We start from the raw sequence: 21,683 nt of genomic DNA, 5'->3' as shown, positions 1-21,683 counted from the left end.
TTAGAAACACAACTATAATATACTAAGTCATTTGTCTTCTTAGAATTCTGTTGTTTTTAAAATACAGTGTTTTTTTCTCCAGTCTTAAAAAGAGATCTGTGCTCTTGTGTGCAACTTAAGAAATAGGTCACCCTTAATCAAGAAATTTGTTGGATAACACTTGTTACCATTTGATAGTATTTTTTTCTTATCCTGTTTTTCTTTTCATTTTTAAACACTATTTCAAGCACACAGAAAAATGCAAGAATACTTTGTGTATTGAACACCTATACAATGACACCAGGTTTAAAATGTTAACCTTTTGACATATTTATTTCTAGTTTTTGTCCTTGGCCTCATTTATATGTATATATGTGTGCATATTTTGAAGCATAATTGAGATCATATGATGTATACAATTTTGTATTCTTTTATTTAACATCTTTAGTATTTTCCCATGTCATTAAATAAATGTTAATGTTTTGTTGCAACACTAAATTTGTGCTAGTGTATGGACAGATTTTCTGCTTTTAAAAAGTGATGATTCTATTCCTGTTTAATTTTACATTATGTTTTCTGTTCTTTTAACTAATATATCATATACTGTAACTTAAAACACTGTTTTTCAAAAAAACTACAGTTGCACCTTATTGTTGGGTCACAAATCAATTTAGCAGGTTGCAGTCAGCATTTTAAAAAGGAATAGAAAAGATTAGAGTATTCCTGTAGTTCTTTGGCAGAAACTGTGCACATTATAGTCAATTCTTTTGTTTCAGTTGTCTGTATCTAAATTTTAAAAAAATTTTACTAGGGGTCACAGTCATAAGCATTAATAGGAATCTTACCAATCAACCCACTTCATATATGTTAGAATTTGACATCCATCTTTTGTGCTTACATTTTTTGGATAGACTTATTGGAACTGGATTAATGGAAAGTGGGGTAATAAAATAGTAAGACCTGGTGTGGTGGCTCACTTTCCCAGCACTTTGGAAGGCCAAGGCGGGAGGATCACTTAAGCCCAGGAGTTTGAGACCAGCCTGGGCAACATTGCCATCTCCATTAAAAAAGAAATAAATTAAAAAAATAAAAATAAAATCGGACCACTCACTCTATATCTCTAGGTTTTAACATTGAAAGGGGTTCCTTGCCCTCAAGGTGATTCTTTCCCACTCAGTTTTACTTTGGGGTATTTTGAGCTTACTCAAGGATGATGGTCCCTTGGTGGTGGTTAAGTTGTTTCCTTAATATTTGATTATAAATTTATCAAAAGATTGTAATTTGGATTGCTGATAGAATTTAGAATTTTGAACTCTTATTCATAAATCTCAAAATTTTTCTTTTATGCCCCAATTCTGTCTTTCCACCTCAACTCTCTGTCTGGAAGTACACTTATCTTCTTTTCAGAGTGAGGGCAGCTTTCTTTCCCAAGCACTGATGCAGCAGTCAATTCAGTCAGTTCTCCTAAATGAAGAAACAAAACACATAAATATTTGTATTAAATATATATTTAATATGTTGAGTTTTCTCTAAAACTTAAATAGACCCTTTGATATGGCATACATTTTATATACAGTAATTTTTAAAATACAACGTCAAAATAACAAATCTCAGCATGTTTTTTAGAATGTGTTGGGGCTTTTCTTGTGTGTGCCTGTCACTTTCAAAGAACTTACTACAATTTAGGAAAAGGAACTCAAGAGGAAGAGGAACCAGTCAGAGCTGAATGGTTGGATGTGGCAAATTGATAACAGGAGGAGAAATGAGGAAAGTTGAGAATAGTAGTAGTAGGTCTGTTTTGGGGAGATGTGTAAGATGGAGAGTCGGCTGGCCTACTCCTTGAAGCTATTCATTCTCTCATCTTTAATTTTTTTTTTTTTTTTTTTTTTTTTAGAACTATTCTGTGTCAGTTGCTCTGCTGGGTGCAGGGTATCCAAAGAGGACTGAGTACCTTCAAGGGTCTCACAACCTTGCCAGGGAGTCCTGTGAACAAATAATTAAATACCAAGGCCTCAAAGCATAAGCAAGCCCGGGCATTGGAGTCCAATTATGTTTAAATCTTGGCACCTCTGTTACTAATTGACTATTGTGAGTAGTAATTATTGAACTTTTTTGAGCCTCCATGCTAATTTTCCTCATTTGTAAAGGGATATTACTAGTTACCTTGCATGGTTTTTGTGAGAATTAGAGCATATGCATGTAAAACAGCAGATGCCTGGCATTATAGTATATTATAGTTGTTGTTATATTGTTACCATTTTTATTACTCAGTGTGTTAAGTGCCAAACTAGAGGTTTATAGTAAGTCCATGAAAGCCCATGGAAGAAGCTTACAACTACTGGCCCTGGTTTCTGTGCATTGTATTGTGGTAGTTCTCTGCCTCCATTGTGCGTGTGTATATATACTTCATTATCCATGTCTGTGGAGGCCTTTTATTTGTTTGTAGCTAGAACGTATTTCTTCATGTTGGTTACTCATCTCATTCCTTTAAGTGTAGGAATTCTCCAAGATTCCCTTCCCTTCCCTTCTTTTCTTTTCTCTCTCACCTAAAAGCTCATCTATCAGTTCCTACAGCTTCAGCCATCGCTTCTGTGAAGATGCTTCCCAACTCTATAGGCACAGCATTTCCAGCTGCCTGCTGGGCATCACCATCTGGAAGTCCTTCTTGCATTCAAAGTTAACATGTCCAAAACTGAACTCATTCATTCCTCATTAGTTCTCCTCCTTCTTTCCAATCTCTACTAACAGTAGCATTATCACCTCCAGCAAACAGGTTGGAATCTTACATTCCTTTGCTTTCTGATCCCTCCCCAATGTCTCCCTCATCCCATCAGTTGGCCACACTAGCCTTTTCCACCTCCATGCTACTGCCATCATTCAGCTTTTCTTCCCCATCCCTATTGCCACTACCCTCATTTAGGCCCTCATTATCTCCCACCTGGACTACTGGAAGAGGCTCCTCCTAACTGATCTTCCTTCTCCTTTCTACCGTACACAACACAGCACCTGCCAGAGTAACAGGATTAGGCTCAAAGTAACAGTTTTAGTCTTTAGCTCTAATTACATTTCTCCCTTGCAGACAAACCACTTATGCCACCAGATTTCCTGCAGAATTAAGTCCAGACTCTAAACCTGACTTTCAAGGCCCTTCACTCTTTAGGTTGTCTGTTTTCCTGGACTTGTTTTACCTTCACACATTGCCCAAATGGGTAGCCCCACAGATCCTGAACTGGTTCTGTGTTCTTCCACCTTCTTGTCACTGCTTATCTATTTCTTTCTCCTAAAATACCCTTCTTTCTATCCCCATGACTCCATTCCAGTCCCCTCTCCTACTTCTGTTCCCTACTCAGGGAAATTTGACCATCTTTCAGGCTCAATCTGAATGCTGCCTCTACTGTGAGGGACACCTCTAGCAACTAACTGTGCACTGATAGCTGCTTGTAACTTTTCTTTGTTATCTGTTCCTTGTATTATTCAATTTAACCATACTTTGAATCTACTATTATAGCTCTTTTCTTACAGCTCGTATTTCTTTGTATACCCTTCATATGTGTTGAAGTGGAATTTAAGAGGATAAATAGAAAAGTACCACAGTGGTGGTTTGAGGATCTAATACAGGATTGGATGAAGGAATGTAAATTTGTTAGTAGCTGTGGAAGGATATGATGCAGTGAGAACTGCAGTCAGCCATCTAAAGTACAATGGAGAAGACAGAGCTGACTTGCCCAAAGTTTTACCTACTCAATCCTTATTTCCGTGAAATTGTTTAGCTTTTAGAATATTAGTGTTATTAGTGTTTACCCTTTATCTATTATAGATCTAGAGAAGAACTTTAAAGGAGGCCAAGATCTCCCCACCTAAAATTCAACTTACAAACATATTTAGAATAATATTATTTAAAATTAGTGATATGCCTGTATTAGCTAATTTTCCAGGACTATGTAGTATGCAACATCTTTTTGAGTTGAATCAACATTATTTTAGGTTTGGTACATCTCTAGTTTGTCCATCAAGCTACCCTCTTTTTTTTTTTTATTGACTATTACAAAAGTTTCCTAATTGGGTTCCTCATACTCCCTTGGTTTCCTCCTCTCTTGTCTACACAAGTCATTTTCTACACTGATGATAAATGATTTTGTTTTGTTTTGTTTTCTGAAATATCTGATTATGTCACTGGCTGCTTAATAAAATACCACAGCGCCTTTGAATTGCTCTTTGGATAAAGAGCAAACCTCTTATGGTCTGTTCATCCTGGGTGGTGTAGTTCCTGTCTGCCACCAGTTTCATTTCATACAGTGCTCTCAGCCTTGCATATGCCCCTCCTTGTGCTGCAAATATACCCCCCTTACCTGTTTCCTTCCCACTCCCCCTTTTTTTCCTTTGGATATCAACTCAGTCATCACTTCCTCAAGGAAGACTGACTTTCCTGCAAAGTTACGTTCTCTATTCCAAGCTCTCATGGCACTCTTGCTCTTTTTCCCTTGTAGCATCTATTACCAGTGTAGTTTTACAGGTCCTCATGATTCGTTTTTTATTACCAGTCTCTTCCATTAGACCATAAGCTCTGCAAGCTCCATGCCTGGTTTTGCTCACCATTGCATCCATGCCTAGCACAATGCTTGATGTATAGAAGGTGTCCAGTCTTATTAATTGAATGAATGAATGAACAAATGATGTTTTTGTTCATTAGCTAAGAAAACCCAATTCTGTAGAACTTTAATGATAAAGATTATAAAATACTAAATATTGCTTTCATTTATGACACTTTAATGACAAGGCTTTTTCAATTTTTGTATATATTGTGGAGTATTAGATAATTAAGTGTAGTAAAGTGAGGCCATATAGAATCACAGAGTAAGAAAACAACCTCAGATGTCACATATTCCAGGCTTCTGTCTAATGTGTTATGTCAGAGTCTGTGCAGCTTCTTAAACATCTCTAGTAACAAGCAGCTCAGCATTACCAGAGGTTGCTCTGTTTTTTATTTCTTTGAGCCAGAATTGGCCTGCTATAGTTTGTGTCCATTAGCATCAGTCTCTAAAGTAATACTTACGGCCTGGCTCAGTGGTTCACCCCTGTAATCCCAGCACTTAGGGAGGCCAGGCCAGAAGATCACTTGAGGCCAAGAGTTCAAAAGTAGCCTGGTCAATATAGCAAGACCCTGTCTCTAAAAGAAAAAAAAAATTAATACTTACTAGATCTATCTCCTCTATATAGGGAACCCTTTTAAAAGAACAGACAACTCTCCTGTGCCCCTCCAGATTTATTTCCCTCAGTTCTTCCTTTACGTACTGTGTTCCTGCCACACTGGCTCTAGAAACAACTGTGTCCTCCTCTCTTTCCTTCGGACCTCCACACATACTGTTTCTCTCTTCAGAACACTTTTTCATCCCTGCCCCAGATCCCCTGGCTACTTCCCTCTCATCCTTTAGATCTCATGGAAGTCTCTTTGACATCCCCTGAATTGTGTTAGTTGCTTCTTCTACATGCTGCCACAACCCTTATTCATCCCCTAAAACAATTCATGCCACATTTTATTGTGATTTTTAAATCCAGACTACTATACACAAGAAGGGAGGCCACATCTTAACAGTGCTCCTCATCATATTCTCCATTGTCTGTTTAGCACCAAGCCTGGCACGTAGTGAGCATTCAGTACACTCTTGGCGGAATAAGTTTGAGAACACCAACCTTACCATTTTCTAAGCTAGCGTTCCTAGATGTGGTGGTATGTGATTTCACCATTTTCTGGTTATGCTACAGCTTGTCAGTGTCCCTTAAGAGAAGCACTGAGAAAAAATTAGAGTGTTCCAGATGAAATATGACCTGTGCTACATGAAACATATTGTCTCTGTAAGTTTAGAATCCCATGTTTTTTTGTTTGTTTGTTTGTTTGTTTTTTATTTGCTCTGGAGCAAAATTTCATATTCTCTTTTGGTTGTGAGCTAAATTTTGAGCTGTAGGCATTATCCACTTATTTCAGTACTGTTTTTTTAAGAGTGTTAACGAAGTGAATTTAAAGAAATGGTGTTTTGGAAACAGTTATTTAATTTACTCAAGCTGTTAGTCTATCCTCCAGATTGTTAACCACTGACTTATGTGAAAATTAATGGCTAGAAGATGTGCTTTTCTGAATGCTCTCTTAATTTTTGTCACCCAGTTCATTACAGCTTCTTTTCCTGACCTTTTCAGTAATGCATTCTGAAAGGGGTGTTTTCATTATTATCATTGAGATAATGATAATAATGATTAGGGGGTGGGAAGAATTCCTTAACTTTTGTTATTTGAGGAGGTAGAAAACTAAATAACATAGGAGATCATATATGCTAGTAGAGTGGGGAAGACTTTTTGAGAGTTACAAGGAGAAAGAGAGTAGAAGAAAGAAAATGTAAGAGTTGAGAAAAAAATAAGATCACAAAAAAGTAACAAGGAAAGAAAATGTAATTTACTGATTACTTGATCACCGACCATGTGCTTCCACAGTGTTATGTACTTTGACCTATGTTGTCTCTTCCATACAATGACTATGAAAAGTAGACATTGTTACCCTCATTTTATACAAGAGGTCATAGCCTTAGAGTCACACTCACAGCTAGTAAATAACAGACTTTTTCAGACCTAGGCTTGTCTGGTTCTAAAGCCAACTGTTCTAATTTGATGTAGCAAATGGTTTTGTACAAAGGAAGCAGATGGAGCATCACTACATAGCATAATGTTTAAAAGTGTATGTAGACTCTAGAGCCTGTTGGCCTGGGATCAAATCCTGGCTCTGTCATGGTTCTGCCACCTACCAGGTATGGTACCTTAGACAAGTTACTTGATTTCTCTCTGTGCCTCATTCCCCATCTGTAAAATCAGGATAATTGTAGTACCCTCCTCTTAGCGTTGTGAATTAATTTAGTTAATATATAGTAAAACATGTAGAACAGTTTCTGACATATAGAAAGCAATGTATAAAGCACAATATAAGTGTTTGCTGCTGCTATTATTATTATTTGTGTGTGTGTGTGTGTGTCGTATGTGAAAAGTCCTATTTCTGAGAAGTTTGAAGATATTGTTAAAACTGTTGTCAGGGCTGTTAAATCTGTGTGATTTGGTCAGACTTGTCTCAAGGTTCGCCTCTTAGAGTTCTTGCTGAATCACATCCTTAATCCCTGACCAGGCCCAGCCCCGAACACACACACACACACACACACACACACACACACCCCACACACCTCTTTTTCTTTTCCTTTTCTAGAATTGAAAGCCAATTCAGACCTTCTCTTTATTATAAAAGAAAGGAAGAATAAAGATTCACTATAGGTAATACATAAATAAGAATCTAGTAGCCTAAGTTAAAAGTTGTAATTCAAAGCAAAAAAAAAAATTAAAAAGCTCTTCTTTTAACATTTTTGTGTTCTGTAATAGGATGCCTCTTAACCTCCGTAAAATTCAGGTTCATAGGATTTAAGCAGATTGTTACATGACAGTAAAGAGTTTGGGACATTTCTGATGATTATTTGTTTCTGTTGTGATGTAACTGTATTACTTTAAATTCCTTTTCCTAGGAAATTAGAATTTCTTTTTAAAAATCAGTTTAAACCCTTTTAACTTGATGAAGATTGCCTACTTGGTTAAGGACAGAATATAAGCAGAGAAAGCTATAGCTATAGCTTTCTTTTGCAGAGAACCTAATGATTTGTCTTATTTTGAAACTAATGAAAGGTAAAAGGGGCCCCTTTTAAAAATTTCTGTTTGGAGACTGGAGGGGCAAAGATTTTCCTTTTTTTTTTTTTTTTTTTTGAGATGGAATCTCGCTCTGTCACCCAAGCTGGGAGTGCAGTGGCTCGATCTCAATTCACTGCAACCTCTACCTCCTGGATTCAAGCGATTCTCCTGCCTCAGCCCCCTGAGTAGCTGAGATTACAGGTACCTGCCACCACGCCTGGGTAATTTTTGTATTTTTAGTAGAGACGGAGTTTCGCCATGTTGGCCGGGCTGGTCTCGAACCCCTGACCTCAGGTGATGCCCCACCCCCCCCCACCCCGGGCACCCCAAAGTGTTGGGATTACAGGCATGAGCCACCGTGCCCAACCAAGATTTTTCTTAAGTAATGGACTAATTCATTATTTTTGGCTATGTTACCTTAATTAACTTAAATTGATTCTTTGTTCAAAAACTCAACAAGGAAGCCTTGATAATTCAGTCAAGTATTATAACACTAATTTTTGTTTTCTTACTACATTCGAGAACTATATTTGTATATTATTTATATATGCTGTAATCTATTTGATTAGTGCTCATAAGCATTGTTCTCAATATGACTTTACTGTAATATATTGCCCATAGTTTTCTAATTTTTTAAAACAATGTCATTTAGTTCTTGAATGACAACCATTTGTAATACTTTAAAAAGAAAATGTATTCCTGGGAAGTATTTCTAGCCTCAGGTATAGCAGAAATTATAAAAATTCAGTCCTCATGTCAAAAGATATGCCACATTCTAAGTTAAAGCCTTGTTGTTGCCTAGAATTATAATGTTTGTAAGTAATGAGCAACATTTTTGCTGATGGCATTCACTTTCATTTACTTATCAAATTTCTGCGTCTTTTGAATTTGGTTTAATCCTTTCATTCTCTGAGCTTCTTCTCTACCTGTGAAAGCAAATCATTTTTTACTACTGTTTACCACCGTCATCACCAAATAGTATCACTTCATCCAAGCAATGTGATTTATATGTCAGTTTCTGTCAACTGTCACAAACCGGTTTAAAACTATGGGTTCTTCTTGTTACCAGAGCAAATGATTAAGATTGTGAGATAGGGTATAGACAGCGGGGAGACCCAGAAAGAGGACAGAGCAAATGAGGAAGCCTCAAATGTGAGATTGTCACCTTTTTTTTTTTTTTTTTTTTTTTGGAAACAGAGTCTCAATCCGTCTCCCCATCTGGAGTGCAGTGGCGCCATCATGGCTCACTGCAGCCTCAGCACCCCCCCAACCCTGGGCTCAAATCATTCTCCGTCGTCAGCCTCCTGAGTAGCTGAGACTATAGGCACATGCCACCATGCCCAGCTTATTTTTCTATTTTTTGTAGAGACGGGGTTTCACCATCTTGTCCAGGATGGTCTCAAGCTCCTAGGCTCATCTGACCACCTTGGCCTCCCAAAGCACTGGGATTACAGACCTGAGCCACTGCCACCAGCGAGATTGTCGCTTTTAAAACTGGCCATGGGCTGGGCATGGTGGCTCACACCTGTAATCCCAGCACTTTGGGAGGCTAAGGCAGAAAGATTGCTTGTGTCCAGGAGTTCAAGACCAGTCTGGGCAACATAGCAAGACTCTGACTCTACGTTTTTTTTTTTTTTTTAATTAGCTGAGCATCGTGGTGCATGCCTAAAGTTCCAGCTACTAGGGAGACTGAGGTGGGAGGATCGCTTAGGACCAGGAGGTTGAGGCTGCAGTGAATTGAGATTGTGCCACTGCACTCAGCCTGGGTGACAGAGCAAAACCCTGTCTCAAAAACAACAACAACAACAACAACAATGCAGCCGTAGATTTCTTTAGTTGTTTCCTGAACTCATGGCATCCTCACATTAATTTTCCTCCCTGACCCTGTTTCTTTTCAATAAGTCTCATTGTCCAGTTTTAGAAGTGTGGGCATCTTTGTAGCAGTTTTCTAAGTTATCTGATGATCTCGTGAGGGTATATTAATCCTCTTCCTTCTTTGCTTGTTGGCAGGGGGCTTGTACATGACAGCTGGAATAGCCTCCAGTTGAGGGGCTTGGTGGTGCTCCTTATCTCTAAAGCAGCTGGGCCCAGCAGCGTGAACACTTCATGTCAGAACTATGACATGGTCAGTGGGATCTACTCATGGTAAGAAGAATTTAGTCTTTTGACATTGCTCTCTACATCGTGTTTTCTTTTACTGGACAGAGGTCAGTGGAAATCACCATTCTTTGTCATTCTCTGATTCAAAGATAGATTAAAATATAAGGTTAAAAATGGATTTTTATTGTTCATAATAAGTGATGGTCTTGGTCAACTCTACACATAACTCTGGTAAATTTCTTCACACATTTGTGTGAAATACTTTCCTTTCTACTTCGGGCATTTAAAATTTTCTGTTCATCACTTCTCCCTCCCCTTATTATGTATCATTGTGTCTCTAGAGACCTCTGTGCCACTTAGTTCAGGATCTATGATTTTTAAATCTACTCAAAATGACACCTTGTTGGCCGGGCACAGTGGCTCACACCTGTAATTCTAGCACTTTGGGAGGCCAAGCCTGGTGGATCACTTGAGACCAAGAGTTTGAGACCAGCCTGGACAACATGGTGAGCCCTCATCTCTACAAAAAATTTAAAAATTAGCTAGTTGTGGTGGTATGTGCCTGTAGTCCCTGTTACTCAGGAGACTAAAGCAGGAGGATTGCTTGAGGCCAGGGAGGTTAAGCCTGCAGTAAGCCCTAATCGTGTCACTGCCCTCCAGCCTGGGTAACAGAGCAAGACTCTATCTCAAAATAAAATAAGATATAATAATACCTCATTGTATAAAGATTGATGCTACTATCATTTTAAGAGCTATAGTCTACTTTTTTACTGGTTATTGGATTAAAAAATTTTTACATCTCATGTATTTAGATTAAAAAACAAATTTGTAAGTATGTATTACTCATTTTTTGCTGCATATAAAATAAACTTAAAATTTTCAGTTTTGTTTAAAAAAATCACTGGATATATTTTTAGTAACAGTATGTCAGCAATAATTTTACTTAATTCTAGCAATATGCTTGGCACTGTATTAAAAGCCTGTATAGATGTAACAATCAACAGGTAGACTTTGGCATATGAAATTAAAACCAGCCTAACAATATTTGGGTGATAAAGAAATTTTCCTCACAAAAAGAAGCATTTCTAGGAACTTTGACTTATGGCTAATTGACCTTGTTGATTTACTTTAAAAATAAATCTTTTTTTTTAAATTTTATTTCTAGTGGTCTTGTCCATAAATGTTTTCTGTTCCATAATATTTAGGGATTACTGTTGCTTGCCAGCCAGAAATTCAATGATCCTTCCTCATTAGCAAGCAAGTGAAATGATTACTGTTGTGACTACAAATGCCCATTCCTCCAGCCAATATAATTTTTTGTAAACCTTTTACCATTCATCCATACAAATACCCTTCACTATAAGGGATGTCTTGTGATCACCTATTCACTCTGAAATGGTTCATATTTGTTTAGTGCTTTTAGGTTACTAAGCATTTTTATGACAGCTATTCCATTTGGTTCTTATAATAATGCCATAGTAAGAGTTGTTAAGCTTATTTTACTCAAGAAAACAGATTCAAAAATTTTGAGGCTTTTTCTGGTGACACAAGTGGTAATGGGGAGAGTTGAAGCTCTAACTGTAGTTCTCATGTTCCCTCCAAACCTCATTGTTGTTTTTTTTTTCTTGATTACATTCTACCTTTCTAATCTATTTCAAAATATATATGTATTTCAGTTATAGATCAGACTAGCATTAAATTAGTATGTTAAAAAAAAGTCATCTTGTAAGCATATCTTTAAAAACTTTTAAATGGAAAACTCTTTGGCACATCTTTAGTACATCTACATCCTTCCCCAAAACCTGCTTGAGTTAGAGCTCAAAAGTTTACCTTACAGGCCAAGTGTGATGGCTGATGCCCATAATCCCAGCACTTTGGGAGGCTGAGGCAGATGGATAATGTGAGTCCAGGAGTTCAAGACCAGCCTGGGCAACATGGAGAAACCCAGTCGCTACAAAAAATATAAAAAATTAGCCAGACATGGTGGCATGTGCCTGTAGTCCCAGCTATTCAGGAGGCTGAGGTGGAAGGATCGCTTGAGCCTTGGAGGCAGATGTTGCAGTGAGCTAAGATTGCGCCATTGCATTCCAACCTGGGCAACAGAATGAGACCCTGTCTCAAAAAAAAAAAAAAGTTTACCTTATAAATTTTGTAGAAAACTCTTGGCTAAGTTTAGTTGAGATAACTAGAGAAAATATATAAAAATTTAGAATGAGTACTAATTACCTGTTAGTCCCTGGAAAGCAAATGGACCTCACATTGCCTTGTATCCCATATATCTCTGTTTTTGGTTAGGAATTCCATTGATTTTCAGTCTGCTGACTTTGACCCTTTCTTATTAGTCATCTGCTTGTACATTTGGATAACCACACATACAGATAATGAGCACCTACTATTTTTTTAATCTCTAATCCTAAAATAATCCTTGCAAAATACTACTTGATACATAGTAAATATTCAGTAAATATTTGTTACATAAGTAAGTTATTCCTATTTTACAGAAGCGATTGCTAATACTCAGGTTGACTTATCTGAAATATTTTAGCTAGAAAGTGATAGAGTTGGGATTGAAATCCCATTTTTATCTCAAAGTGTATACTCTTTCTACTCAGCAGGAGCTATTAATCTGTATGCACATGGTGCACTGTGATGTAACCTTGTGTTTCTAATTCTTGTCTAGCCTCTAGGAAACAATTTCATTGCTTTTGGTCCTTCACATAACATGTTGGTAGATGGTCATTATAATCCAAGCAATTTGACTAAAAGAACTTTGGAAAAGAGTAGGGGTACGTTGTGAACATGAAACCTTTCCAAATAACATAAATGGGCTTTATACTCAAGTGTATAGAATCCACAGTTACATTTAGGGAATAATCCTGGCATGTAAACCCAGGCTGTTTTCTATAATCAAACTTCATCTAGTAGGTCATTGCGGGTGTTTGGGTGTTTTACACACTTGTTAATGTGAAAAAGTAATTTGGTATAGTGCTATGAGAAACCATTAATTTGTTTCTCTACCCCTGAAGTCATTTGTTTAGCTCTTGCTTCCTTAATTGTTCAAGTGTAACTTTTGCTGGAGTCTTGTATCTATAATGCTACAGTGAATTATTTAACATTTGAGGGAAGTACTAATTTGGGAGCTTTTTAATTCACCTCCAAACTACTGGGATTTACCTTGTTGGTATTTTTTCTCTCATAAAACTTGACTTTGATATCAGATAATGGGACCTGAGTAAATTACCTGAAGGACCAAATGGGAGTTAGGTGATCTCTTTTGTTTGGCCTAAGGATATAATTGGTGCTGTGGATGTCTAGTGAACTAATCATATAACAGCCAGGAGAGGCAGAATTTAGGCTAAAATGTAATAACTACATTTTGAAAATCGGGCAAGAAAGCCACATTTATAAAAATGTACCATAAACATTCACCATAGCCTTTTGCCAACAAGACTGTGAACTTTAGGTTTATTCCACTAACCTTGACTTTTAAAAAATTGGTTGCAAAGCCAGTCAAAAAAGTATTACTAAATTTACAGTTATCCCTAGCCACAATCAAGAAAATGTTTCCAACTTCCCATTCTATTAGTAATAGCATAGTTTTATTTTGTGTACAAAAGATAGTTTATTACAATATATAATGCATAATATTAAAAAGTATAGATTTTTTTCATGACATGGTTATTAAGTTTACAGAAATTCACATGAATATTTTGGCTGATGGTTCCGCTTTCTCAGTTGTTTTATCAAGAACTGACTCAGTCTTCTCTTCTAACTAGTAGTTAAAAGCAGACCACAGACTGAACATATTTGCACTCTACTTTCATTTCCTGAAGTTTCCCAGCACCTTAACTGGTAGAAGAGACTGAAGCAAGTATGCCAAACGCATTTTCTTTTCTTCTTGAGTACCCGGCTGGACTACATTTCTCAGCTTCCCATGCAGGTGGCTGGCCATGTGACTGAGATCTAGCCAATAGAGTAGGAGTAGAAGTGATATTTACTATTTCCTGGCCATAAAAATGTTGCATTTGTAATACTCCTTAAGCAGATGATCTGGGAAGTGACCCATTCAAGATGAAAGTTGCCTGTGTCCCTGAATCACTCTTGAAGGAAAGTCACCTGCCCATCAGGAACATCCATACAGACTAGATGTATGAGAAGAAAAATCTATTTGTTAAGCCACTTAAATTTTAGGGTTTATCTGTTGACAGCAGCAAATGTTACCTTTTTCCTTTTTTTTTTTTTTTTTTTTTTTTTGAGACAGAGTCTCGCTCTATCACCCAGGCTGGAGTGAAGTGACGCAGTCTCGGCTCACTGAAGCCACTGCCTCCCAGTTTCAAGCAATTCTCCTGCCTCAGCCACCCAAGTAGCTGGGATAACAGGCGCCCGCCACTGCACCCTGCTTCTATACCTCACAAAGACGTGGGGTATAGAAGTACCTAGCAGGGCCCAGAACAGTACCAACATTGTAATTCATAGGCACTCAGTATATAACTGTTACATGATTGTATGAATTTATGGAAAAGAGACTAGCTTCATTATGTATGCAGGTATTATGGATTGAATTTTATCCTCCCAAAATTCATGTGTTGAAGTCCTAACCCCTAGTACCTCACAATGTGACCTTATTAGGAGAAAGGATCTTTATAGAGCTAATCAAGTCAAAATGAGGTCATTAGAATAGGCCCTAACTCAATATAACTGGCATCCTTATAAAAAGGGGAAATTTGGGCACAGATATGCATATACAGGGAGAATGCCCTGTGAACTTAAGGCAGCCATCTACAGGCCAGCCTCACAGCCCTAGAAACTCATATATGAGAAGCAGGGAATGAAGATGAGGTGGAAAGGAAAGGTTGAAGTCAGACTGTGAAGGGCCTGAGGAATTAGGGCGATATCCTGGATAAATTGTGGGGAGTTCAAGAGGCAGCAGAGTGGACTTGGAATCTGGAAGCTGACTGCACCACCTACTAGCCGCGCCTCAGTATGTACTTCACAGAATGGTTTTCAGAATTAAACGAGTGAGTAGAATAATGCATGGCATAGTAAGCATTCTGTAAGTGTTTGCTCTTATTCTTAGCTATTATCAAAAAGGTATTTAAGCAAAAGGGGTCACGTTACTGTATCTGTGCTATGGAACATAATTAGCTGATTTTTAGAAGGTGACCCTGAGAGGTGAGGTCCAAGATAGAGAGTCAACCAGGGAATTAGTGAAGTCATCTAGGCAAAAGCTGAGAGGGAAAGCAGAGACATGGAGAGGGGTTGGAGCTGTTGCCCATAGCAAGCAGTTAAAAATTGGCTGAACCAGACCTGAACCCACTGGGTCTTTTGATTTCATGCCTTTTTCTTGTTAGCATTTACCAATTTCTCTTCCAGAGCTTAAGTTGTAACTAGGTGTTCAGTGGGACAAAATGTTCTGGGATCAAATAAGTGTGGGCATGCCAGGTTAAACAGAGTTAGAGAAATTCCTTCATTTGAGAATTCTTAGGAGTTAGGTACGGATTTATGTATCATGACTCTGAGATATTGTTTCCCAGTCATTTGACTACAGAACCCATTGGTCCCTGTCAGTAGTAGTACACCTTGTGGAAAGCGGCAAAAGTTTGGTAAATGTTTCTCTGTATCAGCATGCCTAACTTTGAATCCTAATGAGAACTCTGTGAGGCAGAAATAATAGTTTCAGGCTGGGCACGGTGGCTCACACCTGTAAACCCAGCACTTTGGGAGGCTGAGGTGGGTGGATCATTTGAGGTCAGGAGTTCGAGACCAGCCTGGCCAACATGGTGAAACCCCCATCTCTACTAAAATAAAAAAGAAAAGAAAAGAAAACAGTTTCACCAATGAGAAAACTGAGACTCAGGTGAAGTAACTTTCCGAGGTCCCACATTAAGTAGTCAAGTAGAGGAAGAAATATGTATATTGGTTATAAATTGTCTGGGGTCAAATCCTTGTTTCATCACTTACTAGCTGTGTGACCCCAGACAAGTTAGATAACCTCTCTGTGCCTCATATGTCTATTAAGTGGATTAAATAAGTTAATACGTCGAGAACCCTTAGAACAGAGCCTCATACATAGAATATGCTTCCAAATGTGGTTTATTATTGCCGTTCCAGACCCCAGTCATGCTGCTTCATGGCCTTTATTAGATTTCCCACTCCTTCAGAGTAGGCACTTAGCTTTATATACCTTTATAGCTCACCAATGCCTTGGACATAGTATTCATTTAAATCTCTATCTGGATGACTGGATCTTCTGTATAACATAAGTGTTTTAGACTGAAACAAACATTTGAAACACATGTTTTACAGTGTAAGTCTTACAGAGTAGTTTAACATGGACGATGACTTAAAGGGATGGCGGTTTATTATGTCCTTTGCAACCTGTAGTTCAGGATGTTAGCTATAATCAGACTCTAAAGCACTCTTCATGAAACAATCTTAATTTTTAAGCTAGTTATTATGTGAAGCAATATAATATATTTAAAGAAGGAAAAGAAAAGTGTTGACTGGGCGCCATGGCTCATGCCTGTAATCCCAGTACTTTGGGAGGCCGAGGCAGGTGGATCACGAGGTCAGGAGTTCAAGACCAGCCTGGCCAAGACGGTGAAACCCCGTCTCTACTAAAAATACAAAAAAATTAGCTGGGCATGATGGTGGGCGCCTGTAATCCCTGCTATTCAGGAGACTGAGGCAGAGAATTGCTTGAACCTGGGAGGCGGAGGTTGCAGTGAGCCAGGTTCGTGCCACTGCACCCCAGCCTGGGTGATAGAGCAAGACTCCATTTCAAAAAAAAAAAAAAGAAAAGTGTTAGTGGAATAGCACACACACACACAAATACCAAAATATAACACAACATTTAAAAGGTGTTGCAGAATGTCCAGGGAAATTTTTTTTTTTTTTGAGACTGAGTCTCACTTTGTCGCCAGGCTGGAGTGAGTGCAGTGGCGCAATCTTGGCTCACTGCACCCTCCGCCTCCCAAGTTCAGGTGATTCTCCTGCCTCAGCCTTCCAGGTAGCTGGAACTACAGGCATGTGCCACCACACTCAGCTAATTTTTTTGTATTTTTAGCAGAGACAGGGTTTCACCATGTTGGCCAGGATGGTCTCGATGTCTTGACCTTGTGATCCACTTGCCTCGGCCTCCCAAAGTGCTGGGATTACAGGCGTGAGCCACCGCACCTGGCCCTGTCCAGGGAAATTTTTTAAGTCTCATCAAAAGTTTATTTTATTTTTCCTTCATATTTCAACCGATTCCTTTTTCTACTACACTTTCTTTACCCACCTCTGTTATCTGCAGCTTCAATTCTGGTATCTATAAGTCTTGAAGTTTTACTGATAAGTGTTAGACTCTCCTGAGTTTGTGTTACCCTTAACTCCATTTCCTCTAAGCAGCAGTGGGTAGAGAATATGCTGCTGCTGGGGACCCAGTGCAATGATGATGTTCCCACTGCTTCAGAATTGCAGCATAGGGACCTGCTGGACCACATCCAATTGCGAGACACACCTGCCAATCTGAGGAAAAAAACACTAAATTGAATTAAAGATCTGCAGTGTCCTGGGACACACATATTCATTTATAGAAGTGTAGCCACCTTCTTTTTACCCACCTTGCTCTGTCTCTAATCTGTTTGCTATAGAGATCAATTCAGGTACAAGTAGAATATGCAAGAATGAGAAAACATTAAATGAGTAATTGAATGAGAAGTAAAGTCATCGTTGGCATTTCTTCTTTTTAGATGGTCTATTTGCCAGGATACATAATGGATACTGACCAATTTTAAAGCATACCAATTCTATTTGTAAAACAACTACTTTTTTTTTTTTTTGAGACAGAGCCCTGCTCTGTCACCCAGAATGTAGTGCAATGGCATGATCTCGGCTCACTGCAACCTCCACCACCCAGGTTCAGATGATTCTCCTGCCTCAGCCTCCCGAGTAGCTGGGATTACAGGTCTGCACCACCACGCCTGGCTAATTTTTCTATTTTTAGTAGAGACAGGGTTTTACCATGTTGGCCAGGCTGGTATTGAACTCCTGGCCTCAAGTGATCTGCCCTCCTTGGCCTCCCAAAGTGCTGGGATTACAGGCGGAGCCACTGTGCCCAGCCAAAACAACTATTTTTATCTTATTACCTATGTGACTTCTGGGTGGCAGGTTAGTTGGCAAATAAGAAGAAAATCATGACCGAACATTTTCTGTATTTATTTGTAATGCTGATAAGAGAAGACTGTGTCCTCTATGTGCTTTTAAACATAGTTCAGATGATTGGACTGGGTGCAGTGGCTTACGCCTGTAATCCCAATACTTTGGGAGGCCAAGATGGGTAGATCACTTGAGGTCAGGAGTTTGAGACCAGCCTGGCCAACATGGCAAAATCCCGTCTCTTCTAAAATACAAAAAAAAATTAGCCAGGCATGGTGGTACCTGCCTGTAAGTCCCAGCTACTCGGGAGGCCGAGGCAGGAGAATCGCTTCAACCCGGGAGATGGAGGTTGCAGTGAGCCAAGATTGTGCCACTGCACTCCAGCCTGGGCAACAGAGCAAGACTCTGTCTCAAAAAAAAAAAAAAGAAAAAAGAAAAAAGAAAAAACATAGTTCAGATAATTGTATTTTATCCGTATTATCTCAGCATTCAGCATGTTTCTAGCATATAGATAGCAATGACTATTTGATCATGGCTGAATAATTGTCACTAGTAGTGGTAGTATTTATCTCAGAGCAGGGAGGGCTTTATGAAAAAGTTCCAAAACTTGACACTATAAATGAAAAGATTAACACATTTGCACAAAAAATAACTCTTCAGTGGAAAAAATTCCCATGAAGTCAAAAGACAAAGCCCAAATTACAAAAAATGTTTACGACATGCATGACCAAAAGCCAAGTTGTAACCTACAAATCAGTTGAAAATCTTATAAATCGGAAAGAAGAAAATTACAACACAAACATGGACAAAAGACATGAACAGGTAGTTAGCTTAGAAACCCTATCCTGTAATTAGAATGAGGGCTTTGGAGTCCCTGGGCTGACCTGAACTTTTATCCTTTGGCCTCTTTGACTAGATCAAATATCCTGTGAAAATGCATAAACTATAAATAAAAATAATAAACTATAAAAAAAATTATTTTTGTTAAAAAAAGCAGGAATGAAGTAAAATGCTATCTTTAGATTAGCTTTTTAAAATTTGCCATCTGTTCAAATGGACACCATCAATTTCTTGGCATTTGTGCTAATTCTTCACTCTACTCGGTGTATTCAATTGATTAAAGTTAAATTAATGATATGCAGGTAGTCCCTGGCTTACCATGATGCAACTTAAAATTTTCCGACTTTTAATGGATTTATCAGGACATAACTCCATTGTAAGTCAAGAAACACCTGTACATACTGAGGTAATTGTTGGGCTTCAAGAACTTATCACAAAAAGCATCATAAACATAACTATAAGTTAAATCTAGAAACATCTTAAAATCAAATTACAGATCTTAACATTACTTTCTCCTCTAAGTGAAAATTGGTTACGCTTAGTGTGGTGTTAGAGGAAGTGATAGAATATTTGGAGGACTGTGTGAAATAATCTTAAGGAGAGAAGGGAGAATATAAAAAGCTGTGAAAGAGGCCAGTTTTTTTTTCTATAAACCTTTACATTTAGGGAATTGCACTTGGTCTCAGCTGCAAATATTGTAGTTCATAATTTATCATTTTAATGTGGTACTAATTAGCATCTGATGACTTCTAATTATAGTAACAATAGGCTGTGACTATCTATCAATCCTCACCTTCATTCCACACATTAGAATTCGTCTAGCACTTCAAAATGCCAAACAAAATTAACAAACTGTATTTCCCTTGGGGACTGATCAAATCAAAAAACATCTTAAGAAATGAGGCTTAAGGCAGAACATGTTGATCATGTTATTTATTTAGGGTCAATTATATAAACATGAAATAGGTAATATTGAAATATGTAGCATTTTAAAAATCAGTTATGGTTTGGTTTTGTTTTTAAGATAACATGTGAATGCAAACAGAGAGTCTGGAAGGAACCTTACTCACCTGCTAATAACAGTGGTTGAAGAAAGAAGGGGTTGAAGAGGTTTGGAAACAGATATAAGGGAATGGTCTAAAGGTGACTTTATTTGTAGTATTTCAGTTTTTTAATAACCTATTCATGTTATTTTGTATAACTAAATTTAAAAATGGAAAAGTTATATTTCATACTTGTAAAGCAATAAAAGCCTATTTCAGAAACGTATCTTTTTGTACTACAAGAACCTTAAAAATGAGGAGTGCTTATTGACAGTGATTTTAAATGATTATGCAGAATAATTGAATTTAGTGTAGGCTTTTGAAAATAATTTCCAAAGATATCTCAGCTCCTTTTCAGATAAATCTCAAGAGATGAAAGCATGTGCAATTTGATTACATATTCCTATTGATTGTATTCTACTTACAACAGTAAGTGTAAACTCCAGATACAAATCTAGTAATATTACTAATTCATTACAACCAGTACTTATTTTCTTCATTAAGTTTTTATTGTTATGTTCAACTTACGCAGCATGCACAAATGCAGCAATTATATGTTGAGCAAGAAAAGGGAAGGCTCTTTATGTTTAACATACTGTACGTCAGAAGTCATTACTTCACCAGAGCTTTTGGAAAAACACAAAATAGGATCAGCTTCTTACAAAACAGTATAATTAACCACAAAAAGTAGGTGGGCTTACCTACTAATCTACTCAGCTGAGTTAGTTTATTGCATGTAAATAACATGATATAGATTAGCCTGCCTAATCTATCACAGCAAAACACAAGCTGCATAAATTGTTTTTGTTAATAGTAAAAAATTTTAAAATCCTTTCCTTAAAGAAGGGTTGTATGTTGACTGGTAAGTAGCCAAAGTTAAAGGCACTGTCCAGTGACTAATTCTACATTTTAAACAGTGCTTAATTTTGGGCATTCATCATGTGATAGAAGTTGTGCAAATCACTTAAAATATTAATTTTATTGGCAGAGTCAGCTTAGTAGCTTCATGACTTAATCGTGGTCCTTTGAACTCATATGGAAGGCATCTCAGTGGTAAACAGTGTGTCATAATAAAGGCATAGATGAAGGGCCAGAGATCTGGGTTCTTGTCTCAATTCTGCAATTGATTAGCTATTTGACCTTAAGTAAGTTACTTAATCGCTCTTTGAAATTACTCATCTGTACAGCAGGGGCAATGATGGGCTTCAAACCAGGAGCTTAACTAACAGAGTACACATCTAGCTAGGTTCAACTTTCCTGTGGTCCAGAATAAGTTACCCTGACCACCTCCTGTCTCTGCAAGGCACAGCACTGGACACTGAAAGACACTGAATATTTCTTATGAATAAGAAATAGTCTTTGACCTCAAATGAGTAGGTAAGGAAACAATGTATGCATCTAGAGTCTTCCTGACACTTGCTATTGATGTAATTTCCTTTCTAAAACTCTTTTGCTAGAACTTAACTACTAGAGCTATTTCCACAGTCACCACTGGGTTCACAATCCACCCATGTCCACTGATAAACCCTTTGTTTAACTAAAGGTAGGTAGTCTTTAACACCCCTCACATAAGATGATAGGTGAGAGCTGACATCTGTAGGTGGCTTAGTGCCTGAGAAATGTCTTCCTCACTGTGCTCTTGGACTTTCCTTCTCCTGAAAGTGGGTGGTGTTGATAATAGAGGCAAAGAGGGCAGATTCTCTGATTGGTTATCTCTAATCCTGGCATCCTCCCTCTCTATAGTTACTGGAATCTTAAGTCTCCCTTTTCTGTTGTTAAGATTTCCCTCATTCCCTCCTCTTCTCAAGGTTTTTGTTTTTTGTTTTTTGAGACAGGGTCTCCCTCTGTTGCCCAGGCTGGAGTGCAGTGGAA

General features: G+C 37.9%; 1 protein-coding gene across 4 annotated transcripts in view; it reads left to right on the top strand.

The window, feature by feature from the left end:
• Positions 1-21,683, top strand: part of PDSS2 (decaprenyl diphosphate synthase subunit 2) — a 308,385-nt gene that overhangs the window by 115,586 nt on the left and 171,116 nt on the right. For all 4 annotated transcript variants that reach the window (XM_019030158.3, XM_055390712.2, XM_055390714.2 and 1 more), the window contains exon 2: positions 9,700-9,834. In XM_019030158.3, the coding sequence (XP_018885703.1) occupies positions 9,700-9,834 (135 nt within the window). The remainder of the gene's footprint in view (positions 1-9,699; positions 9,835-21,683) is intronic.

The sequence above is a fragment of the Gorilla gorilla genome, chromosome 5 (genome assembly GCF_029281585.2).
Source record: "Gorilla gorilla gorilla isolate KB3781 chromosome 5, NHGRI_mGorGor1-v2.1_pri, whole genome shotgun sequence".
Taxonomy (NCBI): Eukaryota; Metazoa; Chordata; class Mammalia; order Primates; family Hominidae; genus Gorilla; species Gorilla gorilla.
Note: the sequence above shows the minus strand (reverse complement) of the source record. Positions and strands in the feature narration are given on the sequence as shown.